The sequence below is a fragment of the Zootoca vivipara genome, chromosome 13 (assembly GCF_965207765.1).
Source record: "Zootoca vivipara chromosome 13, rZooViv2.hap1.1, whole genome shotgun sequence".
Lineage (NCBI taxonomy): Eukaryota > Metazoa > Chordata > Lepidosauria > Squamata > Lacertidae > Zootoca > Zootoca vivipara.
This window is the reverse complement of record NC_142596.1, coordinates 52288483-52310113: the sequence shown is the minus strand read 5'-3', so window position 1 is coordinate 52310113 and position 21631 is coordinate 52288483. Positions and strand designations below refer to the sequence as shown.

The window sequence follows — 21631 nt, the reverse complement described above, 5'->3', positions numbered from 1 at the left end:
CCCAGACTTCCCTCTTCTCCTCTAGGCGGCCGCTGGTTTTCTCCCCTTCGCCGCCGTCGCTTCAGGTTTATTTTGATTTCACCTGGGCTCTGTAGCCCCGCCCACATTCCCACTTTGTGGCCCCTCCCCTCCCGTGCCTTGGCCCCGCCCCTTGCCCCCCCCTAGTTTTGATCCTGGGTACGCCCCTGTACCCTCCCAGTCCTACCTGGTGGGGATTGTACGTTTCCGAGCACAAGTGTTGGTGCTGACCTTCAAAGCCCTAAACGGCCTCGGCCCAGGATACCTGAAGGAGCGTCTCCACCTCCATTGTTCTGCCCGGACACCGAGGTTCAGCTCCGAGGGCCTTCTGGCGGTTCCCTCCCTGCGAGAAGCCAAGTTACAGGGAACCAGGCAGAGGGCCTTCTCGGTGGTGGCGCCCGCCCTGTGGAACGCCCTCCCTTCAGATGTCAAGGAAATAAACAACTCTCTGACTTTTAGAAGGCATCTCAAGGCAGCCCTGTTTAGGGAAGTTTTTAACGTGTGATGTTTTATTCTGTTTTTAATATCCTGTTAGGAGCCGGCCAGAGTGGCCAGGTGGGCGGGGTATAAATAATAAAATTATTATTATTATAATCAATGACAAATTATTATTATTGAACCTGGACCTCCCCCCCCTTTTTTTTCTTCCATGCTGTACCTCTGAGCTTTGGCACCGTGGTAGAGGCAGAAGAGCCGTTATTGCTTGGGCAACGACACTCCTCTACTCTTCCTCTCACCCTCTGGGATCAACGTTGCAGTTGCTAGATATAAGGAGCAGTCTTCTCAACAGGGCTTCAATGGGGAGGGAGGATAAGACCTTCTTGCACACGGGAAGGGGATTCCACTCCGGGAAGCTGATCTGTCAATTGAAGGGTGAGAGACTTAAGCTCATCTTTTCTCTTCTTACTGTTGCAGCAGGTGGGTGGAGGATAGAAGAAACAGGCTGGGGGGAGAGCTGATAAGCCGATTAGGATCAAGGCAGGCAGGCAGTATTGCTGCATTTTGCTGGAAGGTTGCAGATAGGGAACGAGCCCTGATGGGATGACCAGGAAGGGGGACCTTCGCCTTCCAGAAGACAGCCTAGGAATCATTCTTCAGCCTTAGGGAGGTGACAGATAAGCCAAAGATTGCAACTTGCCAGAAGCAGATCCCACCCCCCAGAATTCCTTGTTTATTTATTTCATTTTTAAATTTGCACGCCTCTTAAGTGTAGGAAAAATAACCCTCAAAGTGGTTTACAAAAAAAGATAAAACAATAAAATTATCCCCAAGAAATAATATAATTATCCCTAGGAAATAATAATAATATTAATAATAAGAATAATCTTTTTTATTTGTACCCTGCCCATCTGGCTGGGCTGCCCCAGCTACTCTGGGTGGCTTCCAACACGCACAATAATAATAATAATAAAACACCAAACATTAATAGTAACAATCAAATCCTATATAAAAAGTCACGATAACTTTAAAATAAACAACTTATACCAAATAAAGCAAGATGCAATAATTCATTAGAATCCAATAGTAAACAGTAAAATTAAACATCGGCAAATAATAATTAGTTTATACTTATCAATTGCAATAAAGAATTACTAATCTATAATCAATAAAAAACAGCAGATCTCAATGCGCAAAAGACCACAAAACATACAAAACCAAAAGATCAAGTTGAAAAACAAAGACAACTTATAAATTTATTTTTAAAAACTATCCCTGAACTCCTCTCTTCCCAGCTGCTTCTGCTGTTCTCAGAGTCATAGAATCATAGAATCATAGAGTTGGAGGAGACCACAAGGGCCATCCAGTCCAACCCCCTGCCAAGCAGGAAACACCATCAAAGCATTCCTGACAGATGGCTGTCAAGCCTCTGCTTAAAGACCTCTAAAGAAGGAGACTCCACCACACTCCTTGGTAGCAAATTCCACTGCTGAACAGCTCTTACTGTCAGGAAGTTCTTCCTAATGTTGAGGTGGAATCTTCTTTCTTGTAGTTTGAATCCATTGCTCCGTGTCCGCTTCTCTGGAGCAGCAGAAAACAATCTTACTCCCTCCTCCATATGACATCCTTTAATATATTTGAACATGGCTATCATATCACCCCTTAACCTTCTCTTCTCCAGGCTAAACATACCCAGCTCCCTAAGCCGTTCCTCATAAGGCATCGTTTCCAGGCCTTTGACCATTTTGGTTGCCCTCTGGGAGTCATTGTCTGGGAAAGGCTTCCCGGGGTTGGGGGGCTAGAGGGTTGGGGGGCTAGAGGGTTGGGGCAAGGCAGGCGGAAAAGCTGTTGCCGGCAGAAAGTCTCTCTCCTGTCAGCAATAGTTTCAAAACACGCGAAAAGTTAAAACACGAAAACAAGCTAAAACTCGCATCAACTTTCTAAGCACCTGGAGAGGCTTGTCTCAAAGAATGCAGCGAAGGTGCCTGCCTAGTGTCAATAGGCAGGGAGTTCCAAAGTTCCAAGCTTGGTTGGGAGTTTTTTGATACTGAAATCACAGTGCCAGGACTCAGTCTCAAAAGAGAAGGTCAAAGCCTGGGGGATGTGCTGAAGGAAACAGGGTGTCTCTGAGCCCAGGAATCTGCTCTCAGGACCAGAATTGAGCTCTCAGCCCTTCCACACACAAATCCACTCCTGGTTCTGCACCAAAACTTGGAATGGGAAACTTTTGGATGGAGGAATCTGACCGTCTTAGCCTCTCATTTTAGGAGTCTTCGTGTTTGCCACATTTCTGAATCGCTTTGCAAATTTTTGTTGAAAAGTCCCAGTGAGAATTCCCCATCATTTCAGTGTGCATTTATCCCCGTATGTTTTTTATTTATTATTTAATGTGTTTATAGCCCACCTTTCTCTCCCAGGCAGCTCGCAACGCTTAAAAACAGCATTATGGAATACAGAGTAACGAAACAATCTAGTTCAAAATGATACAGTGGTACAGTACCTTGGTTCCCGAAAGGCTTGGCTCCTGAACAAGTCGGCTGCCGAACGCCACAAACCCAGAAGTAAATCTTCGGGTTTGCAAGCATTTTTCTGGAAGCCGAACGTCCGTTTCAGCTGTCAGCATTATTTCTGAGGCCAATCAGCCCATCAGAAGCCCCTCCTCGGTTTGTGAACGTTTAGGAAGTTGAACAGACTTCCAGAACGGATTGGGTTTGGGAAGCAATGTACCATTGTAATTAAAACACATCTGAAGACATTTAGAGCCAGCCATTAAAGCACGGTTTCCTCTGAGAAGCAGCCCACTAGGTCAGCCTCATTTGCACCTTGTTGCACCAGGGGAAGGTCCTGGCCTGCTTGTGGAAGGATAACAGGGAGGGACCTCTCTTGGAGGGAATCCCACAATATGGGGGCAGCCACAGAAAAGTCCCTGTCTCATTTCACTCCCGACCATGCCTCTGATGATAGTGGGACCAAGGGAAGGTGTCCAGCAGTCTGGAAGGTGCAATCCTGCAACACCTGAAGGTCCACAGCCCCCCTCCTCCTCCTCCTAAGTTTTCCTCACTTTGGCAGCCCAATTTAGGACAGGGCGGGGAGTGGAGGCCTGGTGGTTGCTTCTATGTCACTTTGAGAATCAGGACCCTTTCCAAATCAGCCAGAGGTTTCCCTGTCTCCATAGCTGACTCCAAACGCTGGTGAATGTGTGTTTCGGGATTCAAGGACATCTGTTTTCCGAGAGCTCCTATGTTGTAGAACAGGCACGTCCAACAGGTAGATTGTGATCTACCAGTAGATCACTGGATGTCTGTGGTAGATCACTGCTAGATCACTGGCACCCCTAAAAAAAGCTCACCCAAAATTTTTCTCCTCCCTAAAAAAGCTGAACTATGACCTGATATGGAACAACTGATTGGTTCAAAATTGGGAAAGGAGTACGACAAGGTTGTATATTGTCTCCCTGCTTATTTAACTTATATGCAGAATTCATCATGCGAAAGGCTGGACTAGATGAATCCCAAGCCGGAATTAAGATTGCCGGAAGAAATATCAACAACCTCAGATATGCAGATGACACAACCTTGATGGCAGAAAGCGAGGAGGAATTAAAGAACCTTTTAATGAGGGTGAAAGAGGAGAGCGCAAAATATGGTCTGAAGCTCAACATCAAAAAAACGAAGATCATGGCCACTGGTCCCATCACCTCCTGGCAAATAGAAGGGGAAGAAATGGAGGCAGTGAGAGATTTTACTTTCTTGGGCTCCTTGATCACTGCAGATGGTGACAGCAGTCACGAAATTAAAAGACGCCTGCTTCTTGGGAGAAAAGCAATGACAAACCTAGACAGCATCTTAAATAGCAGAGACATCACCTTGCCGACAAAGGTCCGTATAGTTAAAGCTATGGTTTTCCCAGTAGTGATGTATGGAAGTGAGAGCTGGACCATAAAGAAGGCTGATCGCCGAAGAATTGATGCTTTTGAATTATGGTGCTGGAGGAGACTCTTGAGAGTCCCATGGACTGCAAGAAGATCAAACCTCTCCATTCTTAAGGAAATCAGCCCTGAGTGCTCCCTGGAAGGACAGATCGTGAAGCTGAGGCTCCAATACTTTGGCCACCTCATGAGAAGAGAAGACTCCCTGGAAAAGACCCTGATGTTGGGAAAGATGGAGGGCACTAGGAGAAGGGGACGACAGAGGACAAGATGGTTGGACAGTGTTCTCGAAGCTACGAACATGATTTTGACCAAACTGCGGGAGGCAGTGCAAGACAGGAGTGCCTGGCGTGCTATGGTCCATGGGGTGACGAAGAGTCGGACACGACTAAACAACTAAACAACAACAACATGACCTGAAGCCCTAAACAAAAATGGGCCTCCCTCCCTCCTAAAAGAAGCTCAACAAGTTTGACCTAAACCCCAAAAAACAGGGCTTCCCTTCCTTAAAAAAATCTCAACAGCTTTGACCTGAACCCCCCAAAAGGGGGTAGATCACTCCCAGTTTTTAACTCTGTGAGTAGATCAGAGTCTCTTGGGAGTTGGCCACCCCTGTTGTAGAACACTTTGAGAAACAGGACCCCTTCCAAATCAGCCAGAGGTTTCCCTGTCTCCATAGCTGACTCCAAACGCTGGTGAATGTGTGTTTCGGGATTCAAGGACATCTGTTTTCCGAGAGCCCTTTGCTGGTCTGTTTCCTTTCTGCCCCGGAGGGAGAAGCGTCCAGCAGATGTTCCCCATCTCCTATCGTTGATGCATCGCATAAGCTGATAACTGGGGACAGGACAGTTATCCAAGCAAGAAGCAGATGTCAGGCAGGCGAGCAGGATTAGGCCACTTTTGTGACAAGCGCGCAAAGGCAGACACCGGCTCAGAAGGGCATCCCGGCTGAAACCGGTTCGGCCGCAGTCCTTGCATTTGTGCTGCCACCATGATCCTTGCTTGTTAAACCCCCCCCCCCAAGTTTTTTAAAAAATAATTTTTATTGAATTCTCCATTTTTTCAATATTACATCATAACATAATTCACAATCCCAACATTTCCCCATTCCCCCCAGACTTCCCTCCACCTCCTTCTCTGGTTTATTTCAAAATAATATCATTTCCTGCATATTTCCTTTTTTCACCCCTTTTCTATATTTTCACTTATAAATTATATAATTTTTTGCTAATTTCCCCCAGTTTGGACTGGGCGTCACAGAATGTTTTATCACCTTTGAGGCAAAGAAAATTCCGCACAGACTTAACCCCAACCTGCAGTCAGAACGGCGGAATCTCAGATCACAAAGCCCAGCAAACATTGCAAAACTCTCTCTCTCCTTTGCCTGGTGTTTGCAACGTTTTTATATGTTTTAGGGAAGATCTGCACCAAGGGATTTTGCTGAGTTTTTCGTGGAATATTATTATAGTTAGCGTTGCCATACGTCTGGATTTTCTTGGACATATCCGGAATACAGAAGCCGGCAGCAATGTCTGAACGGAAATCAGGAAAATGTCCGGATTTTCACTATTTAAAATATGGCAACCCTATATTGCCATAGAGATGGTTGGACAGTGTTCTCGAAGCTACGAACATGAGTTTGACCAAACGGCGGGAGGCAGTGGAAGACAGGAGTGCCTGGCGTGCTCTGGTCCATGGGGTCACAAAGAGTCGGACACGACTAAACGACTAAACAACAACAACAACCCTATCTTGCTATGAAATTGGGCACACCCTGTTTCTTGCATGAAAACGGTCTCCAAGGAGGCTCAGCAACTTAAAATCCCAAAACTGCGACTACAGCTGCCACTGCTTTCATTATAATTCCTAGGAATACACAAAGCTGCCTAGAACTGGGTGAGACCGTTGGCCTATTTAGTTCAATATTGTCTGCGCTGACTGGCAGCATGTCCCCAGGATTTTAGTCTGAGATCCCTCCCAAACTTACCTGGAGATGCCATCAGGGATGGAACCTGGGACCTTCTGCTTGCAAAGCGGCTATCCCACCGCTGACCTGTGGCCCTTTCCGTGTTCTAAATTCCTGCAAGGAAATTCACATCAGGAGAAACTGCCGGAGAATTTCCCTCCGCTGCCCATTTGCGAGTCTTGGAATAGAGCAAAGTTCTCAGCCTGGTTGGTTCAGATGAGAAGGAGGCGGTTTCTGAAGAAGGGCCAGGAAGCAAAATGGCAAAGCAAGCACAAACTAATATCTCATTTGGAAGGTTAGGAGAAGACATCCCGGCCTACAACAGTCTTTTTTTTGCTGCTTAAGGGTGGCAGTGGAGCAATGACTGGAGGGCACCGGGTTGGGGAAGCTGACTGCGGGGACAGAAGCAAACTGAACATCCATCTGATGACCAAGCAAGTATCATCTCCCCAGGATTTTAGAAAGAGTCTTTCTCAGACAGAGAAGGAGATTGACAAGCTGGAAAGTGTGCAGAGGAGTCTACTATGAAACGAATGAAGCTTAGGCTTCAGGGCCCCAATCCCAGGGGGAATTTAGTCCACATTACTTAATTTTTTGGGTCTTATAGACCCAATTTGAGTCTTGGGTGCATCAACAGAAGCCTAGTGTCCAGGTCAAGCGAAGGAATAGCCCCACTCTATTCTGTCCTGGTCAGACCACACCTGGAATCCTGTGTCCAATTCTGGGCACCACAATTTAAGTTGACAAGCTGGAAGGTGCGCAGAGGAGGGCAACCAAGATGATCAAGGGTCTGGAAACCAAGCCTGGTGAGGAACAGTTGAAGGAGCTGGAGATGTTTAGCCTGGAGAAGAGGAGACTGAGAGGAGATAGGATAGCCATCTTCAAATATCTCAAAGGCTCCTGCATGGAAGATGGAGCAAGCTTGTTTTCTCCTGCTCTGGAGCGTAGGGCCCGAACCAACTGATTCAAGTTACAAGAAAGGAGATTCCAACGAAACATATGGGGGGGGGGAAACTTTCTGTCAGTAAGAGCCACTGAACAATGGAACGGTCTCCCTTGAAAGGGAAGATCTTTCTGACAAGAAGCCCTTGGACGGTGGAACGGACTCCATCAGGAGACAGTTGACTCTCCTTCCTTGGAGGTTTTTAAGCAGAGCTTGGATGGGCATTTGTCAAGGATGATCTAGTTGAGATTCCTGCATTGCAGAGGGTTGGACTACATGACTCTTGGGGGTCCCTTCCAACTCTACAATTCTATATCCTACGTGCACCAGTGACCTAGATGCCCTGAAATACGAACCCAAGGATTGAGCCTTCTGTCTCGACTAAAGTGGTTTTCTTGCCTTGGGAAGAAAGACTGAAAGAGGATTGCAACCGTTGAGTTATTTTTATCCCATTCTGGTTATTTTGTAAGCCCCCCCCCCTGCCCCCGTTCCCATTACAATTGCCTGTTTTATCATGCAAGCAACGTGAAATGCCAAGCACTCTGCTGAAATGTGTGAATTGGCACCTGTGGGCGGGAACAGCCTGCACACGGCGGCGCTTGTTCTGTTCTGACACAGACCCCTGGAGGAAGTGGGAGAACTTTTGCCAGGCCTGGTGAATGGCAGTGTGGCGTCGCTTGGGGAAGGGCGGGACCTTGCGGCCCAGACAAAAAGCTGCGCAGCTAGCCTTTGCAAGGAGAAGGCAGGAGCCCAAAGGGCCTCTCGTTCCCTGCAGGAGATTCTGCGCTAGAACAAAAAGCACCCGGGAAGGCTGCAGCAGCCTGCCCGCCACCAGCAAGAAGATTTGTGGAATGAAAGGAAGGGCACTCACAAAGAACAACATCCCCCAGCCACATTGAGAAATCATTTGTATTTTTTTTTTGAAATAATTTTTACTTGGTTTTACAAGTGTTGAATTCTAACACTACCAAATACATACAGTCATACCTCATGTTACGTTTGCGTCATGCTACGTTTTTTCAGGTTGCGTCCTGCGGTGACCCGGAAGTACTGGAAAGGGTTACTTCTGCGTTTCTCCGCTCACGCAAGCGCAGTAGCACTAAATTGCGCTTCGTGCATGCGCACAAGCGCCAAATCGTGCCACGCACCTGCACAGTTCTGATAATGTTTTCATCTGCTTACAGTGGTCTCCTAGGTTAATTATAATTTCTCCCCATTCTTCCTTGAAGTTTTGGTCTTCTCCGTTCCTGAACTTTCAGGTCAGTTTTGCCATTTCGGCGTACTCCAAGCGCTTGGTTTGCCATTCCTCTCCGGTATGGACTCTTTCTTCTTTCCATCTCTGGGCTAGTACAAAAAAAGTCTTTTCAGCCACACTCAAAAGGAGCACAGCAAAAACCCTGCACCTCACATGTGAGAATTTCCCCAAAATTTGTCTTTCTCCATTTTCGAGCACAATTTCTCTTCTGATTAATTGATGGAGAACGGAGGAAAGAAGCACCTGAGTGGCAAACAGCCACTTCTGGCGGATCCCTCCCTGCGAGAAGCCAAGTTACAGGGAACCAGACAGAGGGCCTTCTCGGTAGTGGCTCCCACCCCGTGGAACGCCCTCCCACCAGATGTCAAAGAGAAAAACAACTACTGTACCAGACTTTTAGAAGACATCTGAAGGCAGCCCTGTTTAGGGAAGCTTTTAGTATTTAATAGATTATTTTAATATTCTGTTGGAAGCCACCCAGAGTGGCTGGGGAAACCCTGCCAGATGGGCAGGGTATAAATAATAAATTATCATTATCATAATCATTATCATTATCATCATTCATTCAGCATCTCAGATCAGGCCTTGGGGAGGAGCAGTGTGTGTCATGTTTGATCCCTCTCAGTTTCTCATTTTCCCAACTTTAATTTCCGTTTGTGATCCCCACCCCAACATCCCCACCCCCACCCAAAAATGCAGGAAAATCCATCAGCGTTTTTGTGCAAATTTATCCCAATAGACACATTTTTGTATGTGTTTGTTTCCAAGTAGTCACATTTTTTGCAATGCATTTCTGCATGTTATTTCCACTAACATTTTTTTTGCATGCTTTATCCAAGTATATGCATTTTTTGTACACACTGCCTGGCAGAATTGCGAAATTCAGAGAAGTGTGAATTTTGCAGGATGGCTGCGTTTCGGTTACCGTATATATACCGTATATATACCGTATATATTGCATTTATACCCCACCATTTTCTCCAAGGAGCTCCAGGTGGCATGCTGCATGCTTCTCCTCATATCATTCCCCACAACAACCCTGTGAGGTAGACCAGGCTGAGAGAGACACTGGCTAGTCCGCAAATTCATCTAGTGAGCTTCATAGCCGAGTGGGGGATTTGAACCCAAGTCTCTCCCAGGTCCACATTTGACACTCTAACCATGACACCAACACTGGCTCTATTGTTTCAGAAAGTGCAAATTCAGTAACATCACCTTTGAATGCAAAATATCTAAAACCAGGTCCCTGGGTCTGGCTTCAAATCCTGCCCCATTCCAAATTACAAGCATAAATATCCTCTGCATCGCAGGCAGGTCCGTCTTAAGCATATCCTGTGCCATGGTACAAAGATCCCTCCGGCGCCCCCCACTCCGTTTCCCAGAGTTGTTGACCTTTTCCCAAGCCTCCGCGGGGATCGTTCTCCTCCCGCGGAGGCTTGGGAAGGAAGCTGCATGCCCGCCAGCCATATGGTTGATGGGCGCGCAACTGGCGGGCGTGCAGAAGGGAAAGGGGAGGCCACCGGCAAAGCCATGCAGCTCCCCCACTCGCTGGGGCGCCTCTGAGAGGCCAGCGCCCTGGCGCAACAAACCACTAAGCTCTATGGGAAAGACGGCACTGATTGCAGGGGGTTGGACTAGATGTGTCTTGGGGGTCCCTTCCAACTTTACAGTTCTATGATTCTATGATATCCCTGTTTGTAAAATGCGGGCAGCTATACCATGCCGGAGATCGACAGGAGGGTGGAAGGGGAGCTGCTAGCTAGGGACTTTGGCCCAAAAAAGAGGTATAGAGGGACTTTGTTATGCTCAGGAAAAGTCCCATGTTTATCTTTCCAGTGTGGCATGGAGAGTTTGAACGGCGTTTGAAACCGGAGCTCTCTCCAGCGTAAGAAAGCTCCGCGATTTCCCACCCCACCGAAGCAAAACACACAAAAAAGCCCTGGTTTTTGCTATGCAAAGTAAATACAGAAGCTTCCTTTCCTACAGATAAGGAAGCTGAAGGCTGCTTTCTCTAGTGAGAGAGCGTGAGAGTGAACTCCGAAACAAGCTTATAGTTCCAGCGGAGTATTTCCCTTTCAGCCGCCTGTCAATGCGTCTGATTTCACTGGAGAGGCAGGGCTGGCTTTCAAGATTTGGGAGGGCGGGGGCCATGGGATTGGCTACAGATCATTGCCAGGCCCTTTCGCCACAAAGAGCCAGTGAGTGCACAAGTTTAGGGTCCTAAATTGTCCAATTCATTCATTCAATTGATATACAGTGGTGCCTTAGTTCTCACACTTAATCCGTTCCGGAAGTCCGTTCCAAAATCAAAGCGTTCCAAAACCAAGGTGCACTTTCCCATAGAAAACAACGCAAAACGGATTAATCCATTCCAGACTTTTAAAAACAACCCGTAAAACAGCAATTTAACATGAATTTTGCTATGTAAAGAGACCACCGGTCCATAAAATGAAAGCATTAACCATGTACTGCAGTCAATCAATCAATCAATCAATCAATCAGTAGCTGAACTGGGTTCCACACAGTCACAAAAACAAAAGAAAAAGAGCCACAAAAATGCAAAATAAACAGCAAAAACAGACAGACCTCAGCGTAACACCCAAAACGGAGGACATTCGGCTTCTGGAAAAAGTTCGCAAACTGGAACACTTACTTCCGGGTTTGCAGTGTTTGGGTTCCAAGTTGTTTGAGTACCAAAGTGTTTGAGAACCAAGGTACCACTGTAATTAAAATGAGCAATAGGCTAAGAAGCAGGTGAAAACCCACAGCAGCATTCTGCACACCTGAGCATGCATGCCCAGACAGAAATGTTTTTAGCAGGCGCCGCAAAGTGTGCAGCCAAGTTGCCTGCCTGGTGTCCATTGGCAGGGAGTTCCAAAGTGCAGATGCTGAAAGATTGTTTTCCTACCAATGCGGAACGGCTATTGCAGAAGAAAGTGCTGAGCAGAGCAAGGGAGGCAGTCAGCTCCTCCATGAATGGGAAGCCCTAGTGCCAAGTTATTCCTGGCAAGCGGCAGGAATGAGGCCTAGGAGGAGGAGGAATGTGCCACGAAATTGCAGGCTTTGGGGGCGACGGTGCAGGAATCGGACGCAGCAGAGCGCCCTGGCGTTGCTTTTTGCACCCCTCCCTCCCTTTGCAAGCCCAGCTCTCTTCCCGGTTTTCATCAGTGACATTGCACAGGCAGATTGCAAAGGAAACACCATAAAATGAAAAAGGCCGACCCCATTATGAGTGATATACAGGTCACAATATATTATTCATGTATTATTACATTTATTACACAGATATAAACCCTTTTGCGCAGGTCAATATAAAAACTGCTAAAGCCAGTTCTGGTTTAGACAAGCCTACCCCAGAAGCTTAGAAAGTTGGTGTGAATTTTAATCTGTTCTAATATTTTAACTGAATTAAGCCGGAATTAAGATTGCCGGAAGAAATATCAACAACCTCAGATATGCAGATGACACAACCTTGATGGCAGAAAGTGAGGAGGAATTAAAGAACCTTTTAATGAGGGTGAAAGAGGAGAGCGCAAAATATGTTCTGATGCTCAACATCAAAAAAACCAAGATCATGGCCACTGGTCCCATCACCTCCTGGCAAATAGAAGGGGAAGAAATGGAGGCAGTGAGAGATTTTACTTTCTTGGGCTCCTTGATCACTGCAGATGGTGACAGCAGTCACGAAATTAAAAGACGCCTGCTTCTTGGGAGAAAAGCAATGACAAACCTAGACAGCATCTTATAAAGCAGAGACATCACCTTGCCTACAAAGGTCCGTATAGTTAAAGCTATAGTTTTCCCAATAGTGATGTATGGAAGTGAGAGCTGGACCATAAAGAAGGCTGATCACCGAAGAATTGATGCTTTTGAATTATGGTGCTGGAGGAGACTCTTGAGAGTCCCATGGACTGCAAGAAGATCAAACCTATCCATTCTGAAGGAAATCAGCCCTGAGTGCTCACTGGAAGGACAGATCCTGAAGCTGAGGCTCCAATACTTTGGCCACCTCATGAGAAGAGAAGACTCCCTGGAAAAGACCCTGATGTTGGGAAAGATGGAGGGCGCTAGGAGAAGGGGACGACAGAGGACGAGATGGTTGGACAGTGTTCTCGAAGCTACGAACATGAGTCTGACCAAACTGTGGGAGGCAGTGGAAGACAGGAGTGCCTGGCGTGCTATGGTCCATGGGGTCACGAAGAGTCGGACACGACTAAACGACTAAACAACAACAACAACAACATTTTAACTTACTGTATGTTTTAATGCATTGAATCCCCCCCCCCATTTTATGGTTTTATCTTTTTGTAAACCATTCCCAGGTTTCTCTTTTGACAATCAATCAGTGTACAAATGCTTTGAAATAAAGACATAAATAAATGCTACCTTGGGGCAGAAGGAAGATTTTGTACCCCTGCCCTTTTCCCCGTATTTTTCCCATTTCCGATTTTCTCTGTGATTATAAGAATCTGTATTTTTTCCCCTTACCATTGTATTCGTAGAACTCTTTTGGTTTTTATCCTACACAGCTATCTATGTACAATCATACCTCATGATACATCTGCTTCATGTTGCGTCTTTTTAGGTTACGGACATGCCAAACCCGGAAGTCGGTTACTTCCGGGTTTGGCGCGTCCGTAACCTGCGCACACGCGCAGTAGTGCTAAATCTCGCTTTGTGCATGCGTAGAAGGGCTGCATTGCGTCACACACGTGCGCAGATGCGGCACTTCGTGTTGCGGCCTTTCCGTGTTGCGAACGGGCCGCCGGAATGGATCCTGTTCGCAACATGAGGTACCACTGTGTTGACATTTGTGTGTTGATGTTGTTGTTGTTTAGTCGTTTAGTTGTGTCCGACTCTTCGTGACCCCATGTGTGTTGATATTACACATCAATGTTGGTATTTGCGTTCTGTGTTGCAAACAGCCCTGTGGTCTTTTGATGAAGGGAGGTGCAGTGGTACCTTGGTTCTCAAACACCTTGGTTCTCAAATGCCTTGGTTCCCAAACCCGAAAACGAAATACCAGTAACTGTTCTGGTTTTCAATTTTTTTCAGAAGCCAAATGTCCCATGCGGCTGTCAACTATTGTTTCCGGGGCGCCTGCACCAATCAGAAGCCGCACCTCGGCTTTCGAACATTTTGGAAGTCAAACGGACTTTCGGAACGGATTAAGTTTGAGAACCAAGGTACCACTGCATTTGGTGCTTTTGGTTTTGAGGCTTTTTCAGTTAATTTGTTTTTGTGACTGTGTGGAACTCAGTTCAGCTGATTGATTGATTGATTGATTGATTGTGTGACTGCGGAAATGGGTAAAAGTGCCCCCTCCAAACAATGGCTATCATCAGAGCAAGTAAGAAAAAAAATTATTTTAATTTTCATAATCTACAATACTGTCTTATTTATTTTATAGTACAGTGCATTGATTATTGCTTTCGTTTTATGGATCAATGATCTCGTTAGATAGTAAAATTCATGTTAAATTGCCTCACTGACGGGCTCGAAGAGGGGTCTCCTCACAAGTTGCGACGCCTCTCCAGCTCTTGCTTGTCATTTCCTGGAATGATTCTACTGTGACACCTCACTTTTCGAACAGCTTAGTCCATGAACAACTTGGAATACGAATGCTGGAAACATGGAAGTGGGTGTTCTGGTTTGTGAACTTTGCCTCGGAAGCCGAACGTGCTCCGTTTTGAGACCTGGGCTTCTGTTTTTACTGTTGCGCTGCTAATTTGCGTCTCTCCCCCCCCCCCATTGTAATTGCAGTATTCTGAGAGAGAGAGATACTTGGGAGGGAGAGAGAGAAAGGGCTGGCTTGGGGGGGGGATCTGCGTGCCCGCCCACCCTGCACCCACCTCGGGGGAAGCAGCCTACTTGAAGCTGGGCATGCCTGATCTACAATACTGCATTATTTATTTTATAGTACAGTACATTGAATATTGCTTTTGTTTTATTGCTCAATGGTCTCGTCAGATAGTAAAATTCACATTAAATTCCTGTTTTAAGGGTTGTTTTTAAAAGTCTAGGGACATGGGTCTAAACCACTGAGCCTAGGGCTTGCCGATCGGAAGGTCAGCGGCACTGGCGGAGCTTCATTTTCTGGCACCGGGGGCGGAGAGCAGGTGGGGGCGGGGCATGGCACGTGTTCTGGGGGTGTGGCGCTCCACCCATAGGGGCGGGGCACACGTTCTGGGGCGGGGCACCCAGCGCGGGCGGGAGGGCAGCTGCCATGGCGCCCTTGGGATCGCACTGCCCAGGGCAGAGCGCCCCCATCGCCCCTCCCTTCCTACGCCCCTGGTCAGCGGTTCGAATCCCTGTGACGGGGCTCCCGTTGCTTGGTCCCTGCTCCTACCCACCTAGCAGTTCCAAAGCACGTCAAAGTGCAAGTAGATAAGTAGGTACCCCTCCAGCGGGAAGGTAAACGGCGTTTCCGTGCGCTGCTCTGGTTTCGCCAGAAGTGGCTTAGTCATGTTGGCCACATGACCTGGAAAAACTGTCTGCGGACAAACGCCGGCTCCCTCGACCAGTAAAGCGGGATGAGCGCCGCAACCCCAGAGTCGTTCATGGCTGGACTTAACTGTCAGGGGTCCTTTTCCTTTTTAAAAGTCTGGAATGGATTGATCCATTTTGAATTACTTTCTATTGCGGTGCCTTGATTTTGGAACACTTTGGTTTTGGAACGGACCTCCAGAATGGATTAAGTTTGAGAACCAAGGTACCACTGTATTTTATTCTTTCTTGGCGCCGCTAAAGCACGCAAGTTGGGTAGGGAGACGCCTGTATTTAGTTTGTTTTTATTTCACAGATTCATACACCGCTTGGCTGTAGAAAGACCACACAGGCCAAAAGGGTAAAACACGGAAATCCGGAAAGAAAATCACAGCCATAAGGTCAAAGGATACAAAAAGTTCAAATACCCAAAGAGATTGAAACTCACACCAGCTTTCTAAGCTTGCCTAAGCAAGAATGCTTTTAGCAGGCAACAAAAAGAGAACAGCAAAAGCGCCTGCTGGGTATATCAAGAGGCAGGGAGTTCCAAAGTGCCACACTGAACAATTGAGTTGGTGGCACCTGCAGCAATGCCAGTTCAGCAAAGTGGGCACTTGTGGGATAAGTGCTCCTGTTGCGACCCACCAGTTGAAGACCAGCGGATGGAGGACTGCCCTCTGGGTGGCCATCCTGTCTGACAAACCTCTGACATTCAAGAGACGAAGCTGTGGTCCTCCAGAGGTTCTTGGGCACCTTAAATAGCAGCCCCCTTGGCCATTGGCAACGCAGTCTCGGGGTGGTGGTGAGTCAGAGACCATTGATTTATTGATCCAAGTACTCAGATTCCTCCTTTTTTTAAAAAAAATAATTTTTATTAATTTTACAAACAAAACTAAACAAACTACACAAACATACAATATAACATACAATATAACACTGTCCCTTCGTCTTCCCTCCACCCACTGGTTCACCTCTGCCACCAGTGAAACCCGTGTGCTTTGAGAATCAAAGGGGTCCATTGTAAGTTGGGTTTGGCCTCCCCCCTCCCTCCTCCCCCCTCTTCCCCCCCCTGCCACTGAGAGGACAGGAATGGAGGAGCTCTGAGGATTGGTTTCCCCCAACTCATTCATAAGTATACTTAAACAAATACAAACATAACAACAATAGGGGAGAATTTTAACTCCCCAATTCTTATTACCTTGACCTTATACTTGTGACTTCCTCGGTGGTCTTCCTCTTGGTTTTCCTTAAACAAAATCTAAAGTTTATGGCGGGTTTCTATTTCAGTTTAGAATCCTTTTCTTATAATATTAACTCAACCCTCCTCCTTTTCCATGCTGCCCTCCCACAGGCCCCCTCCTGCCACAAGAGGAACCTGTGGGGCACAGCATTTCCAAGGTTCCATTATATCCCCTCCTCACCCCTCTGAGCACTCCCTGCCACTGAGTATCTCAGAGTAAGGAAAGGAGAGTAGGCAGCTTTCTGCCTAAACCTAACTTAACTTACAAAAATTTACATTAACTTAAATTCTTTCCTAAGCCATTCTTAGAATTCCCTCCAGAAAGCACAACCTTTTTCCCTTTAAGTCTTGAAAAGAGCCTAACTTTGGCCTGTTCATCTTACCCCTCTCTCTTTTTATCCATGGACGCCCGCCAGAGCCCTGGAGTTGGCATGGCTCAGGCGCCATCACAGGACTCTGAAACGAGCCTGGGTGCGTGTTCACGCGCGTGCAATTCCTTGGCAAAGGCTCGTCCAAATTTTGCCTTGAACGCGACTCCTGCATGTCCCATGAGGGCTCACGATTCCTTCCTTTGGCCGGCCGGCCGGCGTCGTGTGAGACGGATTTATGGCCACGCAGGACTCCAGTTTTGCCTAAAACGGCTGCAGGCCGCAGCACAGGAACACTCTGCTGTGTTTGTCCACCTCTTCTAATCCCCAAGGCATGTAAACAGTATGGGCAGCCCCCTCCCCTCGCTCTCCCTTTCCCCGGTCACCTCTTTAATTTTCCCAGCAAAGGAAGGATGGATTTTAAAGCAACAACAACAACAAAAATGAATTTTGGAACCCAGAGAGAGTTCCTCACCAAATAAGGCACTAGCTTGGATGTTGGGATCAACATGGGACACACATCTGGCTGGCTTAGATTTAGAGGGTTTCGCCTGCTCTGTTAAAGAGTCTTGCTCTCTCGTGAACGACGCCGGGGGGGGGGGGTGCCTTTCCCGGCCACCTCCCCAACTTCTGCATAAGGGGGAAACCCTGTTTCCAGAAGAGTCTGTCTTCTGCATGTGTCCAGGCGGTCATTTTTAGCAGAAAAGAATCCAGAGAAAAATGCTTTGAGGGATTTTCGCTTTCGGGGGGAAAAAATTAAAGCGGAGAGGAATGGGAAATTGTAGCATTCACCAAGTCGAGGCTCCTGCAGGATTTACAGCCTAGACAAGATAGCAGTGGATGCAAGGTATGAAAGTCGCCCGGCTCTGCCATTGGGCAGGGTGGGGCGGGCAAGCCGATTTGTGGGCACCACGCTCATCATTTCGCTGCTTGCTACATTGCTGTTTTTTTGGGTTTGTGGCCTCCGCACACAACTGCCTCGGGTCCTCCTTCTCTGCCTGCTGAGAAGCTCCCTAACTTTGCTTCAACTTTACACCCGGCTGGTCTGCAGCAAAAAAGAAGACATAGGATGGATTGCAGAGGACCGTTCCACTTTGGGGAGGGGGAGGAGACTCTACCACTTGGGTCCGGAGCAGGGACGCCGTTTGGGCTTTTTGCATCTGGGTGCTTGCAAACCACCCAGAGTCCCACATTTGTCTTCCTGGCAGCCTCCCCCCTTTTTTTTCCTGAAGAGACAGTGTAGAGAAGTTAATTATTTCTTGCCTCTGCAGCAAAGCCGAGCAGAAGCCTCGCTGCAGTCTGCAGGTCCTGCCAGCCTCGACTGCAGGAGGGCAGGTGCCCATAGCCTATGCCAGAGAGGGTCTGGGACATTGCACGCCCCTTGCTCCATGGTAAGCCATTGGCACCCCCCTAAGCCATCCAGGGGGTGTATCGCCTTCTGCGTTCCAGCTTTTGCCTTTTAATTTCTTGTTTTGGGGGGAAATGCCCTCTCTGCTCACTAGGACACCAGCCAGCTGTGGAGGGATGCTGTGGACCCCCCAGGCGGGTTTCTTTGATGGGGGTGGGGCTGGGGTTTCTAAGAAAAAGGAGAGTGAGAGAATTTGGGAGGGGAAAAGGGAAGCTGGACAGAAAGATGTCAGGGAAAGATTAGGACTGATGCCGTTGTTTTTACAGCTGAGCCAAGCAGACAGTTAGCTGGGATAGAAATGGTTCTCCCCTCCCTCTCTCTCTCTCTCTCTCTCTCTCTCTCTCTCTCTCTCTCTCTCTCTCTCGCTTTCTCTCTCTCTCTCTCTCTCTTTCCCATCCTCTGTGTGTTGCCTTGGAATGAATTTTGCAATCAGGATTATATCGCTGCATGTTTCGGAGAGGAGAGCAAATGGGGGCCAGGAGGGTGTGGGGCATGCTGTTTTTTTAAAATCCATTTTGATGGAAATCTGTTATGCTTCCCCCCCCCCCGCCCCCCATCTATTCCTGAACTTTTCTTATTGGTTTAAAAGTAATCATACCTTGAGCTCCTGGCACACCTATGGTGGGGATTTCCATTAATGATTTTGGTCTCGGATACACAAGCCCTGTGCTCAAATCCTGCGAATGCCCCGATAGAAACCAGCATGGCTTTGCTTCCCGGCAAATGTGCTTTGGGAGGGCAGCCTAAAAACTGCTGGGGACATAGCGGGAGAACTGAGAGCAGGAGCTGTGAGCCAAGAAATCCCTGACTGAAGACTCCTTCCAGCCAGACATCCGCCAAATAGCATTTGCCTGGCCGCAAACATTAAAGTAATAACCCCATATATTCAGGAGACGTCTGCAACTGAAGACGGTACGTTCAAACAACTATCTGACTTTTAGAAGACATCTGAAATTTTTAATGTCTGGTGTTTTATTGCATTTTTAATATTTTATTGGCAGCCGCCCAGAGTGGCTGGGGAAACCCAGCCAGATGGGCGGAGTATAAATATATTATTATTATTATTATTATTATTATTATTATTATTATTATTATCTATATCAATCTCACGTGCATCATCTCAGTGCAGGCCTGAAGTGGCAGAGAGAGAAGGAGGGACGGATATTGGCCATCAGAAGAGCTGGTTGTGTTGACCTTGTAATTAAGCCCATAGAAATTACTAGCCTGCAGATTTATTTATTTTTTACTACTCAGCTTCAGGGCTGGCAGAGGAGCGACAGAGAGGACCCTCCCTCCTGCAGCATCTGTCATGCATTTCTTGGTTGGGTGCAGAAGAGCTGGGGGGGGGGCTTTCTTCCCCTGGCACCTGCTTGCTTCCTATGACTGCCAGTGACGTGCGGTCAGTGGGCTAAGGGGACTGGACTAGTTTGCATCCTGGCAAATGGGTGCAAAGACAGGTAGTCATCCTGTGGACAGTAGCAAACCATCCAGGAATGGGTGAGGTTCTTGGTCAGGACAAAGAGGTGTGATTAACCAGGAATTGTCAATATTCCTTTTGTGTTACTTGATGGTCAAGGGAAGGATGGGGGAAAACCTGGTGCTCAGTTTTCTGTCACCAGACCCCCCCAAATTGTGATGTGTTTGTGATGTATGCATGATGTAATTTTTAGGGGTGCTGTGGTGGGTATCTTTGTAAAACTGATCAAAGTGGAAGCCATCCTTTGCTCTGGGCTTCTCCCATGTGGTGGGTGGAAGTCCCTTTGCAACAGTCCTTGGAAATAAAGACCAGGCCTGCTGGCTGCTGTTTTGCTCCTATATTCCTGGCTGGTGTCTTTGTTTGGCAATCCAAGCGAGCCCAAGGATTTTCCTATAACAGCAGCATGCTTCACAATTTCTCCGCCGTTTCAGCGGGTGCAGACATGAGCGAGCGGGCTGAGGGTGGGTGGGTGTTCTCCTCCTCCCCAGCCTCTGTTTCTGATCTGCTCGATGGCAGGAGTTGCCTCACTGTGACATCTTCCCCTGGCTTTTAACTGGGGTACCTTGGTCCTCAAACAACTTGGAACCCAAACACTGCAAACCCGGAAGTAAGTAAGTGTTCCGGTTTGCAAACTTTTTTTGGAAGCCGAAAGTGCTCCGTTTTGAGTGCCACACTTCCGTTTTGAGTGTTACTCTGAGGTCTGTCTGTTTTTGCTATTTATTTTGCGTTTTTGTTCTTGCGGCTCCTTTTTGTTTTGTTTTTGCAACTGTGCGGAACCCAGTTCAGCTACTGATAGATTGATTGAGTGACTGCAGTACATTGATTATTGCTTTCGTTTTGTGGATCAATGGTCTCGTTAGAGAGTAAAATTCATGTTAAATTGCTGTTTTACGGGTGGTTTTTAAAAGTCTGGAACAGATTAAGCCATTTTGCATTACTTTCTATGGCAAAGCGTGCCTTGGTTTTGGAACGCTTTGGTTTTGGAACGGACTTCCGGAACAGATTAAGTTTGTGAACCAAGGTACCACTGTTTGAGAAACCTGGGAGGCGAACTATTAATCCCCTGAGAGGGAAGCCAGGCAGGTCTTTTTTCAATGGCATGTCCTTCCTTTTTCCTTCAATATAGGTGTGTGTGTGTGTGTGTGTGTGTGTGTGTGTGTGTGTGTGTAATATTAATTATATATTATATATTATATATATAATATATCTATCTATCTCCACCAATTTCTTTATAAGTAAAAAGGCACAGTATAAAACCACACAGTAGTCCAGGGTTCCCCAAACTTGGGTCTCCAATTCTCATCATTCCCAGCTAGCAGTAGCCAGAGATTATAGAGCTGTAGTCCAAAACCAGCTGGAGACTCAAGTTTGGGAAACCCTGCTGTAGGCAGTGAGTTATTAGCCATGAGTAGAGCCTCCAGTTTCTGAGGCAGTCTCCCTTACCAACTTTTGAGGCACGATGGTGGAGAAAAGCATCACCCGCTGCCCTTGTGGGATTCCTGGCCGCCCCAGGAAACAAGGATCCCAGGAGGGCCGGGCCTTTGTCTTGATCCAGCGAGGCTTTCTCGTGTTCCTCATTCAAGGCTTCGTTCACAGGCACACTTGGTGGGGAGGCGGGAGAGGGCCTTCTCGTTGGTGGCTCCTCCCAGGCAACTTTGGAACTCCCTGCCTAGGGAAGCCAGACTGGCTCCCTCCTTGCTGTCGTCGCACCAACAAGGGAAGACCTTCCTGTTCCAACAGGCTTTGGGGAACGGACTGCTGTTTTTTATTGTAATTATTGGTTCCACCCCCCCCCCCAATGTCATTATTATCTTCATTGCAAAACATACAACACAAACGGACAAAAGCAATACCACAATGACAACTAAACATTAATTGACTACACATCATCTAACACCACACATATTTTTGACTTCCAAATCACCTCATTCTTAACCTATATGAACTTCCTATTATATCTACCAGTATTGCATATTAGGAACCATTTTTACATTTATAATTTTATTTAATATTTAACATTCAATCTACACCTGTCAGGAGATTTGCATTTTCACAGTATTGTCTTCAATGTTCTTTGCTCACTTTCTGATTTGAGTTTCTTGTT

General features: G+C 47.1%; 1 protein-coding gene across 4 annotated transcripts in view; it reads left to right on the top strand.

Annotated features, from left to right (window-relative positions):
- Positions 1-21631, top strand: part of RADIL (Rap associating with DIL domain) — a 79362-nt gene that overhangs the window by 18988 nt on the left and 38743 nt on the right. The window contains exon 1 of one of the 4 annotated variants that reach the window (XM_088656503.1): positions 670-891. The exons of 1 other annotated variant lie outside the window; for it this stretch is intronic. In XM_088656503.1, coding sequence (XP_088512629.1) covers positions 816-891 — 76 coding nt within the window. In that variant the 5' untranslated portion in view covers positions 670-815. Of the gene's footprint in view, positions 1-669; positions 892-17044; positions 17490-17882; positions 18034-21631 lie in introns of those variants that run through there. 2 more of the 4 variants (XM_088656505.1, XM_088656504.1) reach the window with 2 other exon arrangements.